This window comes from Mirounga angustirostris, unplaced genomic scaffold (genome assembly GCF_029215605.1).
Source record: "Mirounga angustirostris isolate CCGP_5_RB_7025 unplaced genomic scaffold, mMirAng1.0.hap1 SCAF_4, whole genome shotgun sequence".
Classification (NCBI taxonomy): Eukaryota; Metazoa; Chordata; class Mammalia; order Carnivora; family Phocidae; genus Mirounga; species Mirounga angustirostris.
Window position 1 is genome coordinate 65,873,558 of NW_026991712.1, and position 13,903 is coordinate 65,887,460.

The 13,903-nt window shown below is 39.7% G+C and overlaps 1 protein-coding gene across 4 annotated transcripts in view; it reads left to right on the forward strand.

Annotated features, from left to right (window-relative positions):
- Positions 1-1,840: 1,840 nt before the first annotated feature.
- ARMC1 (armadillo repeat containing 1) overlaps positions 1,841-13,903 on the forward strand; it is a 31,336-nt gene continuing 19,273 nt past the window's right edge. For 2 of the 4 annotated variants that reach the window (XM_045896480.3, XM_045896481.3), the window contains exons 1-3: positions 1,872-2,007; positions 7,707-7,927; positions 13,018-13,109. In XM_045896480.3, the coding sequence (XP_045752436.1) occupies positions 7,745-7,927; positions 13,018-13,109 (275 nt within the window). In that variant the 5' untranslated portion in view covers positions 1,872-2,007; positions 7,707-7,744. Of the gene's footprint in view, positions 2,008-2,843; positions 2,946-7,626; positions 7,928-13,017; positions 13,110-13,903 lie in introns of all 4 variants that reach the window. The other 2 variants (XM_064588274.1, XM_054512585.2) reach the window with 2 other exon arrangements.

Consider the following 13,903-nt stretch of genomic DNA (forward strand, 5'->3'; position numbering starts at 1 on the left):
CTCTTTCTGATATACAAATTAACCTTAGAAAAAATAGCAAGTTGCAGCACCTGGCTGGCCCAGTTGGTGGTGAGTTCAAGCCCCATGTTGGGCACAGAACCTACTGAAGAAAAAAAAAAAGCAAGTTTACTTTCTGTGTTATTGCACTGTTTTTAATAACAATACTGAACAAAATTTCATTTACTCAATCAAATGGATTTTCCCTTTTTTCCCCCCAGTTCTAGCAGTTGGTTGGTCTAGTTGATTATTACAAATTAGGCTGGTGCTTCTACCGCTGGACATTATGCATCATTTCTTTTTACTTTTTGTTTTGCATTCAGTATTCATTTACCACCACTCCCTCTTCTGACTTTGGGAAACAGAAACCATGCCAAAGACTTGTTTTTGCTATAGGTCAAATGGTGTGAAAAGGCCCTTTTCTATTCCACTTTGCTAGTATTTTCTTCTTGAGCTTGTTAGAAGGAAGAGGATAACCAAGAATAAGGAAAGGCAAAGAGATTCGAGCAGAAATAACTGTTTGGATTTTATTTTTTTTTAAGATTTTATTTATTTATTTGACAGAGAATACAAGCAGGGGGAATGGCAAGAAAAGGCTGCTTCTCCCACTGAGCAGACAGCCTGATGTGGAGCTTGATCCCAGGATCCTGGGATGACGACCTAAGCCAAAGGCAGACGCTAACCGACTGAGCCATGCACGTGCCCCAACTGTTTGTGGAGTTTAAATTCACTTAGGAATCAAAGTATTGGAGACAATTGCATAGAACACAGTATGGATTTTTTTTTTTTTTTTCCAAGTAAGCTCTCCCCCCAACTTGGGGCTTGAACTCAGGACCCGGAGAGTCGCATATTCTACGACTGAGCCAGCTCGGCGCCCCGGGGATATTTATTCTTACGCACCCTCTTTCCCCACTAGAGGCCTCTTAAATTCCTTGAGACTTGAATACAGGAGCTACATGGTAAAATCAAATTGTGAAAAGAGACTCTAGACTCCATTCGGTGAAGTTATTGGGTGCAACGCATGCATTATTCTCAGAATGGTCTGTGGAATTTAAATTACACTAATATTTAGAGAAATATCTTTAAAAACCAAGATCTATACTTAAGCAAAACAAAACGGCCAGTGACTAGCAGTGACAAAATTATATAAATCCTTACTATGATAAACTAGAGGACAGTATCTAAAAAATACTTCATGACGAATTTGAGAAGATTCTCTGACTCTAAGTCCCTTTCCCTTACAAGAAAAAAAAAAATCCTTCCAAAAAAAAGTTATTTAAAACAAACAAAAAACTGTACTTTGCAGCCTTCGCGCTTAGAAGACAGTGAACACGAACAAGAAATGAACGCAATTCAAAAAACACCTAACATAGGGCTAATGTTCTTACCAAAAACTCAAAAAACTTTAAGATTATGAATTAAGACTCAGAAAAACGAATGAAATATCACGAAAATACTTTATTAGACCTGAAAGAGCTGCCAGAGGAAAACGTACCATTTGCTTTCTCCGAACGCAGGAGCAGACAGGTTCCTTCAGCGCCGGGAAGCTGAGAATTGTAGTCGGGAAACTGCAACCGTTTCCCCGCCGACTTCAACTTTCTCTGCTCAATGCCTAGCGGACGGAGATTCGTTCGCTCCAAATCCAGTGTTCCTGGGCTCTCATTGGGCTCTTCCGTTCAACACTTAGTGCATTTCCCTGGGTCACCAATGAACGCTCTCGCCTAAGAAGGCCTTCACGTACTGGACGTGTTATCTTCGCGTTGGAATGGCATCAGCCAATGAGAGGGCAGAACTGACGGATGTTGGAGGGTCATGGGGGAGAGTCTGTAGAGCCTTTCCCCACCAGCGTCCTCGCTCTTCGGCTTCTCGAGTTGACCTGGTCGTTTGTCACCGCTGAGGCCGCGGCTGCGAGCGGAGGGACCCGCTGTGCGGCTCCTGGGTCCCTCTACCTCGCTCGTTGGTGTGGCCCTGATGGTGCGGCAGGCTCTGGACTCCTAAAGCTCTGGCGCGGTATGTAAGGGTGCAGGGGCGGCGGACAAAGCGGTGGAGCTAGGAAGGCCGCGGAGAGCGGCCCCTGCATCAAGTCTGCGAGTCGGCCTGGGCCGAGGCGCTCCCCGCTGGCCTTCTCCGGACCCAGCAGCGCGTCCCACCAAGCGCTTTAAAGGGCCTTGCCCCAATGTGTCCTGTGAAAACGTTAGCTTTGCTCATTTCCTCTCCATCCCGCGCACGTCCGATTTTTTACGAACCCTGTCGTTATTAATGGATGTTATCTCACTTCTTCCTCTCTCCAGCTTGTTCTTTGGTAACTTGTGCACCTGCATGTCTGCTAAGAGTGGAAGGACATTGTTGTGGTTGTCTTCATTCAAGAGAGATCAGCATTCACATCCCTATATTTTAATAACTTCTTGGAGGCCTTCGTGCAGTTAGCAGTTCCTTTAGTGATAGTGCACTGATGTGTTAGGGAGGTGCAGAATATACCCCAACACCTGGTGGAATAGAAGTACCACAGGATCAAGTATTGTTCTTCTTTGGTAATTGCTGGTGCTCGCTTCAAGTTCTTATTTTTTTGATCCTGACAGTCGCTCAGGATTTTTGAGAGGAAACTGAGGCTCAACTTCTTGAAGAGTTAAAATTAGTTGCTAGTAAGGGAAAGCCAGATCTGAACTCAATGCTTATGTTATTTTTTAAAACTTGCTTAACTGAATATGGATTTAGGTTGTGGTTGTGTACTCTCTGTAGCTCTTAGTTGTAAGAGACCTAAATCATTCTTTGAATCGAGTGGTAAGTTTTGGCTGAAGAAAAGAAAATCGTAATTATAGTCTCACATCTGTCACCTAAATTCCCAGTTCCAGCAGGATAGGCCTCACCTGGGAGCTTTTTGGAAATGCAGAATCTCAAGCCTCGCTCCATCTACTGAATCAGATCTGCTTTTGAACAAGATCCCTTAGGTAATCAGAGTGCTCCTTAAATTTTGGGGAGCGTGCATTGTTTATGATCTGTTTGTCCAAATTGAACTAAACGAAAGAGAAAAGGTATGCAGTGTATGCATTTGTGTTCTAATAGATGAGGAGAACGTTTTTTTCACATTTTCCTCATTTACTAATGAGGCTTTGATTTTTCGTTATGTCTGTATTGGCAAGTTTAGCTTAGCAGCCAAAAATCTTAGAAAAGAATATTTTAAAAGTAATTAAAAGCTAACTTGTAAGTCATCAGGTATTGGTCTAAAAAATAAAATGATTGAGACAAGAGATGTTAAATAGTACTGCTAACAAATAAAATTTCAGGAACCTTCTGTTTACTCACAAAATCTGTACACAAATGCTCCACCATAATCCCCCCCCCCAATTTTGTTCCTTTGATTAAGAGCGTCCATTTTCTTTCGAAGGAGTCAGTAAATTTGCTACTGCTAGTGGTTTTTAAAGTTTATTTATTTGGTTATCTGGTAATGAAACTGAAACATAGTCCCAAATTCACTTAATGTCATGTTGCACAGTAATTAAAGTATCTTGTAGAATTTAAGTGTGCAGGGTTTTATTCAGATGTTCCCAGCCATATTAAAAGGACATGCAGTTATCGACCGCTGTAAAGTTTTAATTGCTCTTATTTGTACCAGGAATCACCTGGTGTGCTTATTAAAATCATGTGTTGGGCCCTACCTCCAAGGATTCCTGGTGAGGTCTGGGTATGGGTCTTGGAACCTACATTTTAAGAATCCCAGTTTATTCTGACGTAGGCTGCCCAGGTCCACATTTCTTGGCATTAGTATTTTAAAATGAAAAGAGCAACTAGAAAGCTAGCTTATTTTTTGGTTTTCAATATTTTATTTATTTATTTGAGAGAGAAAGAGAGTGAGGGGAGAACACAAGAGCGGCAGAGGGAGAAGCAGGCTCCCTGCTGAGCAGGAAGCCCCATACGGGGCTTGATCCTGGGACTCCGGGATCATGACCTGAGCTGAAGGCAGACACTTAACCGACTGAGCCACCTAGGCGCTCTGCAAGCTTTTCTTTTGAACCTAATGCAGTACTCATTACAGAAGAAGAGAGCTGTTTTGGTTTTTTTAAGTTTTGGTTCATTGGTTGCTACAAAATTACTCAGATAAGTGTATTTAAAATGTTAATTTGAAAATTATTTTGAGGGATGCCTGGGTGGCTCGGTTAAGTGTTTGCCTTCAGCTCAGGTAATGATCCCAGGGTGCTGGGATCAAGCCCCTCATCGGGCTCTCTGCTCAGCGGGGAGTTGGGTTCTCCCTCTCCCTCTGCTGCTCCACCCACTTCTCTCTCTCTCTCTGTGTCAAATAAGTAAATAAAATCTTTAAAAAAAATTATTTTGAGATCTGCCAATTTGAGAATAAGAGAAGATAAGGTAGAATGAATATCAAAATGTATCATTTAAAAAAACATTTTTTCCAGCCTAGGAAGGCTAACATTTTTATCAAACAACTTGAGTGTGTGAAAATGATACAATTAACACAGAAAGACTAAATGTATCTAATACATGAATTGGCGGTAAAGTTCTAACTTTTGTTTACTTGTTTCCATTTTCTCAACTGTTCCATAGCTGTCTTATAAAAACTGCTATGTGAATTCCTCAATCCACAGGAATACTGATCATTTAACAGGATCAGGCAATTCTCAGAAAAACTTGATATTGGCAAGAATATTAAATAAGGAAAGAAAAATGAACTCTAACACTGAGGAAATTTCTCTTGAAGTTTTATCTAAAAACCCATCTAATTTAGGGGAGAAATCATAGCTTCTGTCTACCTTTTTTGCATTCATTGAAGTGCCATAGGAAATGCAGTGCTTGACCACAGCTTTTGCCTCTGTTGTGTTAGAATTTTTGATGCCTTGTGGTATTTCTGACCTTTTCCTTGGAAGATCCTGATTTGAGTCCTCTCCTTGTCTGTGGGCTTTGAAAATTGGAAGTTTTATTTTATTTTTTTTTAAAGATTTTATTTATTTATTTGAGAGAGAGAGAGAGCGCGCGAGCGAGCACATGAGAGTGAGGAGGGTCAGAGGGAGAAGCAGACTCCACCGAGCAGGGAGCCCGATGCGGGACTCGATCCCGGGACTCCAGGATCATGACCTGAGCCGAAGGCAGTGGCTTAACCAACTGAGCCACCCAGGCGCCCCGAAAATTGGAAGTTTTAAATGTTTTGGCTCTTATTCATCTCAAAGGAACAGGAAAGGCCATAACTTTTTCAGCATCATTCCCACTGAATAGTTACAAGGACTCCTTAGATAAGAATGGAGCTCTCCAGTTCCACGGCCAGAGGTGAATGCAGAAGGACCTCTTCAAGTGTATTTGGTTCTTAAATGTAGCTTGGCTCTTGGGCCTTTGAGCCAGTAATTGGTTCTTCAGGTACCAGTTTGGATAAGATTTGTGCTGGTGACAGCACATACAGCTCATGGTAAGGTGGTTTGTAAACAGGGATATTGAGGATGCTGAAAATAGAGGCACCTAAGAGGCAACATTACCCCAAACCCGTTAGTCTTATCTGTGTGTGTTCAGTCTATTGCTTTTTTCTAAATCCTTTTTTAAATTGCCACAGTAACTATAATATTTTCATTTTTTGAAAATAACCTGCCAAATACTATCTCGCTAAAGCCGTTTTCTCTGAGTCCTTTATTTTGCATTTGCTTGCATACCTAAAAAATTTAACTACTTAATGTATTTTATCTTGAATAAGATTTCTTTTTGCCATGTGGTATGAATTAAACTTGCTTAGCAGTGGTTTTAAACTGCTTAGAAGTCATTCCAATACTATTCATTGAGTAATCTTACTATTTTTGATTTTTGGTTCCATGTAACTTAACACTTTATTGAGCATTTACAGTGTGCTAGGCACCACTCTGAGCCCTTTCCATGTATTGCCATTTTATTTAGAAAATACACCTTTGATAGCTGCTGTAATTAGCCCTATGTTAACAGATGAAGAAACTGAGACAAAGAGTAAGGGATTTGCCCAAAATTGTATTTACCAAGCAGTGGAGCCTTGGTCTGACTCACTGAGAGCCTGCTTTCTTATACTGAATGTATAAATAACTTTCCTGGGAGAAGTATCTCTCTGTTGCAGGCCCCGCCCCCCCTTTACTATTTATAGCTTTGTATATTTCAATACCTGGTAAGGGCATTTCTGCATTATTACCTTTCCCCCCCAAAATAGCCTTTAATAGTCTTTCTGGAGTTACAGAAAAATTTTGTTCCTGCCCTCCCTTCCCAAATTGGCACTAAACATACTCATGTATTCATGGAAAGTATTTACACCTTTATATTCTTACTAATAAGGAATATGCTGTGTAACTTGGTTAATGGAAGTTATTATTTTTAACTTTCTGCGCATATGAAGATTATTCCTTGATATTTTGTTTCTTTAGCTTTCGTATGTTTAGCATGTTATATTTTCTAAAATATCCAGGTTTGCTTTTATGGGGAAAAGGTATGCAAATTTACAAGGACTGTATGGGGGGGGACCTGAACCTGGGTGGCTCAGTCAGTTAAGCAGCCGACTCTTGATTTTGGCTCAGGTCATGATCTCAGGGTCCTGGGATCAAACCTCACATCTCACTCAGTCCTCAGGATGGAGTCTGCTGGAGATCTTCTCCCTCTCCCTCTGCCCCTACCCCCATGCATGCACTCTTTCCCCCTCTCTCACTCTCTATCTCTCTCGTTCTCTCTCAAATAAATGAATAAATAAAAAAAAAAAAAAGTATTGTATGGAAAAAAATAAAAAGACTACGGAAGGAAACAGGGTTGCTGGAGGGGAGAGGGGTCGGGGGATGGGGTAACTGGGTGATGGACATTAAGGGGGGCACGTGATGTAATGAGCACTAGGTATTGTATAAGACTGATGAATCACTGACCTCTACCTCTGAAACCAATAATACATTATATGTTAATTGAATTTAAATAAAAATTAAAAATAAGACTACGGAAAGTGGACAGGCTGTTGATTAGGAGATAAGATTTTAGCACACTTTTATATTCACTAGCTTTTGTCACATGGGGCAAATTATTTAACTTCTCTGTGACTGTTTCCTTATCTGTCAAATGAATTACCTCAAACTGTGTTCCATTCTTCTGAATATGGCACACTCAGGTGTGTTTAGATTCAGTTCAGATTCACTGTGATCTGCCTAACTCCTGGGACCTGACACACAGGGTGAGATACCCTTCTTGGCTTTTTTTGTTGTTGTTCACAGCCTTTTTTGACTCCCTCTTTTTTCCTAGGGGATTTTATCTTTTGTAAACCTAGTATGCTGGATTTTATTCCTAGATGAATAAGAAAAGCTTTCAGCTAGCCACCTTTCCCTGAAACACTTGTATTAGGCTCCAGAAATGTTCTAGAGGAGAAAAGCACCAGCAGTGGTACAATTTAAGAAGTATAGTGAAGGTTATGAGCATGAACTGTAAAGATCTTGTTTATTGTGACTTTAGTGTTAAAATATGTATTGCTAAAATGGAATTTATTGGAATATTGAAGATGACATATGTTCTTTAAATATTGTGCCCATAAATAACTTGATTTTTTTTTTTTTACTCAGCTTCTTATGTTCATTTTACTTAAACTGTGGAATTGCCAATTCTCAAATTTTTGTGTGATTTAGATTCATCTGTTTCTTTCTAAAGGTGTTGTAATCCTGATTATTTGACAAATGCCAGAATGTACCTCAGCAGCCTAGAACTAATTTTGCAAACCGTTTCTACAGAATTTAAGAAGATTTTGTTCATGTGTACGGCGTAGAAGATGAATTCTTCCTCCTCCACAATGAATGAAGAACCTGATGCTCTCTCAGTAGTTAACCAGCTACGGGATCTAGCAGCAGATCCATTAAATAGGAGAGCCATTGTCCAGGACCAGGGATGTCTGCCTGGCCTTATTTTGTTTATGGACCATCCCAACCCCCCTGTTGTCCACTCGGCTTTGCTTGTAAGTTACCTTTAGTAATTTTAGTCTCAGTGTTACACTTTTGCAATTCAGAAGAATTTGAAAAAGTGTTAGATGACATGGTAAAAAATTAAAAGTGACTATAGAGCAAATAGTAGTAAGTCTGCATTTCTATATGTGCAAACTTGTATATGTGTGTGTATAGTCCTTTGACACAAATGGTAGCATACTACATGCATGCAATGTTCTGCAACTTCCTTTTTTCACTTAAGGAATCTTGAGGATTGTATCATTTCAATATGGATAGACACAAAAAGATATGTATTGTTTTGTTTTTCTTTTATAATACTTTATTAAGGTCTGAATCACATACCATACAAGTCACCTATTTAAAGTGTATCGTTCATTGGTTTTTAGTGTATTCAGAGTTGCAGAGCCATCAGCACAATTTTAGAACATTTTCATCACCTCAGAAAGAAACTCTTCTACCTGTTGCTTCCCAGCCCCCCTAAGTAACCACTTTCTTTCTCTGTGTTAGTCTATTTGGGCAAAAAAAAAAAAAATGCCTATATATTTTTTACATAAATAGAATCATGTAATATGTGGCTTTTGTGACTGGCATCTTTCACTGAGCATAATGTTTTCAAGATTCGTCTTTATTGTCACATGTCTAGTACTGCATTCCCTTTTATGGCCGAATAATACTCCATTGTAGGGAAATGCCACATTCTCTTTATCCACTTATCAGTAGATGGACATAGCATTTGTTTTAGTAGAAGATGGGAGGGAAAGATAAAAGGAGAGGAGAAGAGAAAAATGTACAGGATCATAGCTAATAAAGTAGGAGCTACCATGTAATGAGAAATGTGGGAACTAGAGAAACGTGAAAGAACAATGGAAAGCAATCAGGCAAATCCAGAATGTGATAATTTCTCTCGAGGACAAATAATCTGGTTCTGTGAATAGTAAATGACATTAAAAAGAAAGACAGTTGGGGTGGAGGAGAGGAATAGTGGTTAACTGTTAAAGATTAAAAGTGACTTAAGAGACTTATCAGCCAAGGGTAATGTGTGGACCTGGTTTGGATCCTAATTTGAACAAATCAACCAAAAAACGTATTTTTTTAGATAGTTTGAAATGAATATGGATCAGATAGTAGGTATTAAAGAGTCATTACTTTTGCAGGGTATAAATGTATTAAGTTAACTTTAAAAAAACTAATTTCTTAAGGATGTGACAGTTGAGGCCTTCTTAAGAATTTACTGGAGTACTTACAAATGAAATTATATGTTCTCCGATATTTGCTATAAAATACTCCAGTGTAGTGACCGACAGGGGAGATGGTTGATAAAATTGTTGGTGCCACATGATGAGTTCAGCAGGGTCACCACACATTTTCTCTACTTTTGTGTCCTCTAAAATTTTCATAACCAGAATGTGTAAAAGAAAGTTATTGTAATAGATATTTTAAACCATTGCCCTTTACTTAAAAACCCACGATGAATTCCCACTTAGTCTAATTTCACAAGTTTGTACAGAACAATAATATATGCATTTTCCTTTTCAAAAATCAAACTTCATAATACGGATTTTCTATTTTACCTTCGTAGATGAAATTTAACAGGCAAAACAGACATTGACAAGTGAACAGTAACAACAAATGGGAAAATTTGCATGGCCCCTAGTTTGGTCTTAATTGCAATAAGGATGAGAAGAGACAGTGTTGGTCTCTAGATAGGGACTTGGGGTTGAAGGAAGAACTTTTTTTTTTTTTTTTTTTGGTGGACTAGACTTGGATCTATTTAAATTCAGAAGGCTAGGGGCAAAAAAAAAAAAGGCCAGGGGCTGTCAGAGAGTGGAAGAGGTTTGAGGAAGCTCTTATAGTTGTTAGGGAAAATGGGACAGGTTGTTGACTGAGGAGAATGATGAGATTGTTCAGCAGTGAAGGCCTGATTAGCTTGGTAACACTGAATTGAGAAGATACTTCCGGCTTATGAAACTCCTTTTTCACCTCCCTTCAGGCCACTGGTAGGCCCTGAGAGCCAAATAGTTGGATTTGTTCAGGGTTGATTCCTGGCCAGGTAAGTTGTACAGGAGGCTAGGCAAGGAAATGCAGGATCTTGGCAAGAGAGTAGGTGAAAATGATAGCCTGTAGATGCCAGGCTGAGCAGGAAGGGAAGTGAAGTCATGGAGGGACAGAGCTAAAGAGAAAGGAGGGGAATAAGTGGGTGCAAGTTCTCCCACTGAGGTTGAAGAGCAGGTGTGTTTTTATAATTTCGTTTTCTCTTCATTCTTGGCTTATAAGCTATGCTCCTTTTTTTCATTTCATATGATTTCTAATGAGACTGCTGTAATTAACCTTTCTTCCTCTCTACATAATTAACTTTTTCTGGCTTTTTTGGTGACTATCACTTTTTCAGCAAATGATTATGATGTGCTTGGGATGGATGGTTTTCTTTGTGTCTTGTTTTTGCTCTTGGGATTTGTTGAGCTGCTTGGATCTGTGGTTTTATAGTTTTCATTAATTTGGGGAAATTGTCATCCACAATTTTTTCAGATTTTTTTAATGCCTCCTCACTCCTCCAGTATTCCAGTTTCATGTATGTTAGATATCTCATATTGTTCTACAGGTCATTGTGCTGCTCTTTTTTTTTTTTCCCTTTAAGTCTTTTTTTTCCTCCTCTCTGAGCTTCATTTTGGATAGTTTCTCTTGCTACATTTTAAGCTCACTGATCTTTTTTTCTGTAATGTCTGATCTGTTCTTAACCCATCCAGTTTTGTTTTCATTTCAGATATTATGTTTTTGTCCTCTAGAAGTTACATTTGGGGCTTTTTAATATCTTCCATTTCTTTCCTCATCATGCTCATGTTTTCCTACTCATCCTTGAACATATGGAGCATATTTATAATAGCTGTTTTTAAAATGCCCTTATTTGGGCGCCTGGGTGGCTCAGTTGCTTAAGCGACTGCCTTCGGCTCAGGTCATGATCCTGGAGTCCCAGGATCGAGTCCCACATCGGGCTCCCTGCTCAGCGGGGGGTCTGCTTCTCCCTCTGACCCTCTTCCCTCTCGTGCTCTCTGTCTCTCATTCTCTCTCTCAAATAAATGGATAAAATCTTTAAAATAAAATAAAATGCCCTTATTTTCTAATTCCATCTCTGTCACATCTTGGTCTATTTCTATTGATTCCACCCCGCCCCCCCCCCCCCCCCCCCCCCCCCCGGTCAGATCCCGCCTCTCTTTTATTCTGCTCTGCAAATTCTAGCCACCTGGGGTGTTTTGTGACAATTCTCATGTGGACACCACCTGGGTGTCCAGCATTTCAGTTCAATTCAGTTCAATTTAGACCTACCCACCTGGAGTTAAGTGTCAAACTCCCCCAATGTAAGGCTCACTCCCACAAGACTGCCTGCACTTCAAAGGCCAGTTGCAAGTATCAGGTCACCCGAATTTCTGACGGAGCAGCTATAAATTGGGTGTTCCAATGGCCCCCTCCTCAAGTTTGATAATTTACTAGAATAGCTCCAGAACTCAGGAAGCTACTTGACTTATATTTATCAGTTTATTATAAAGGGTACGAATGAATAGGTATATAGGGCAAGGTCTGGAGGGGTCCTGAGTGCAGTACCATCTGTCCCTGTGGAGTTGAGGTGTGCCACGCTCCTGGCAGATGGATGTATTCACCAATTCAGAAACTGAATCTCCTTGTTCAGGAGTTTTTATAGAGCTTAATCTCCAGCGCCTCCCCACCTCCAGCCAGTGGGTGGGGCTTAAAGTTCCCACCCTCTAATCTCTTGGTCTTTCTAGTGACCAGCCCCATTCTGAGGCTATCTTGGAGCCTCCGCCCAACTCACTTCTTTCACATAAACCCAGGTGTGATCAGAAAGGCTGCCTTATGAATAACAAAAGAAACTGTTGTCAGTCAGAAAATTCCAAGGGCTTTAGGAGCTCTGCACCAGGAAATGGACAAAGACCAAATACTTCTTTTTATTATACTGCACCACCCTAACCTCCCCGCCTCTGATCTCTGCATCCCTAACTCAGCAAGACCACTGGGCTCCATTTGGGTTCCCTCTCCCTGTGCTAGTTTGAAAACTGCCTCCAAAGCAGTAAGATGGGGGCAGTTATAAGGCCGTCCTCATCATTTCTCTTCTCTCAGATGTTACAGTCCTATGCTGCCTCTTGTTCAGTGTGTTTAATACATGTTTTCCTGTTTGTTAGTTTTTTGTGGAGGGAGGGCAGTTCCCATGGCAGTTAATCTTTTATGGACTGAAGTGAAAATCAGGAGGAGTTGCAGAAAGGATATGAGATTATAGACAGAGGTCATTGAATTTGTGATTTGGTACCATTTTCAGTAATCACCAGGCACCTGGGAAATGTAGTGTAGGGGACCAGTAGCAAATGTGAACGTCAGCAGGCTGAGATGCAGAGTTTTGGATGGTGTAGTTCCCAGACCTATTCCCGAGAGTCAGGTGCCAAAGTCTTTGGTAAATGATGAGATTAGGAGGTCTGTGGAGCAGCTAAATGAAATCCCTAAAGAATCAGCACGTGAAAGAAATACTTGCAAAAATGTACTTTAAATTTTAAGAGAAAAGCACCCTACAAAAGTTAAACTGCACAATAGAAATTTGTGTGAGTTTATCTTTTGCTTTTCAGTAAAAAGATTTTTAAAGGTGAATTGTAAAACTAGAAAGAGTTCATTCTGTAAAGGCGGTTGTATGTTTTGCCTCTTTCAGCAGTTTCTTTTAATTAATATGTAAAAAGCATCTAGGGAAATGGGGGCTATTGGGACTACTCCCTGAAATTAATAAATAGAACGTGGTTCCTTGTATCTCCATCAAGATGAAGTGGTGAAAATAAAGCCAGAACAACCTAGTTTTGACCTTGCAGATAAGTTTGGAGCCATCATTTCAAAGAGCAGATTCAGCTGCTTCAGCTCAAAGGATCATCTCTCCCCTAGGGGACTGCTCTGATTATCACATCTAAAGAAGAGTTTCTAAACACTTCAAAACCAATTGATTCTAAAAACAAAACCTATTTTTCACTCTTTTTCCTCTTGCAGTACGTTAGTAATGGGTTTAGTTTTGAATAGTCTGGAGTTGTGAATTAACTTGTCACTGTTTTTACTGTAGGCTCTTCGGTACTTGGCAGAATGCCGTGCTAACAGAGAAAAGATGAAAGGAGAGCTGGGGATGATGTTAAGCTTGCAAAATGTTATACAGAAGTAAGTACAATAGAGGGTGTGTCCTAAGGCAGTAGAAAAATGGATCTTCCTGTTAAATGTATGCTGATTGTTAATATATCATTTTACTGAAATTTTTATTCTAATGTGAAGGCATACTTTTGTGGGTTATATGTCCAGAAATGTTCTGATGGTCAGTGTTCTGATTATTCTTAAACATTGATATTAATAGTACTTATGGAAATGCTCAAATTTTATTTAAAATATTGATAAATATGGTACTTATGAATTATATCTTTAAAAAGAGAAAATCCTGCCTTGTATGAAGTTATGTGAGGTATATGTAAATTGATTTGCTAGCAGAGCAACACAGGTTACTAATCACATTTGAAAGTATGCAGTATTGGGCGCCTGGGTGGCTCAGTCTGTTAAGTGTCTGCCTTTGGCTCAGGTCATGATCCCAGGGTCCTGGGCTGGAGCCCCGAGTTGGGCTCTCTGCTCAGCAGGGAGCCTCCTTCTCCCTCTGCTGCTTCCCCTGCTTGTGTTCTCTCTCTCTGTCAAATAAATAAAATCTTAAAAAAAAAAGTATGCAATATTATAGTACCTTACAAAGTTCTTTTGCTGTTTCATCCCTATTTTACTCAAAAGAACCTACATCAGTATCATGGCAGAAAGGGGCTTTTGATAAGATTTTCCTGAGCATTATTAAGACATTTCTCAGAGACTTAAGAGCCATTTAATTTGAATTTTAGCAAATTGGTGGGTTTTAATTGTACCTTTCATCTTACTAAGATTTTCATATCCATTGTCTCATTTTGTTACTTACAACTTTTTGA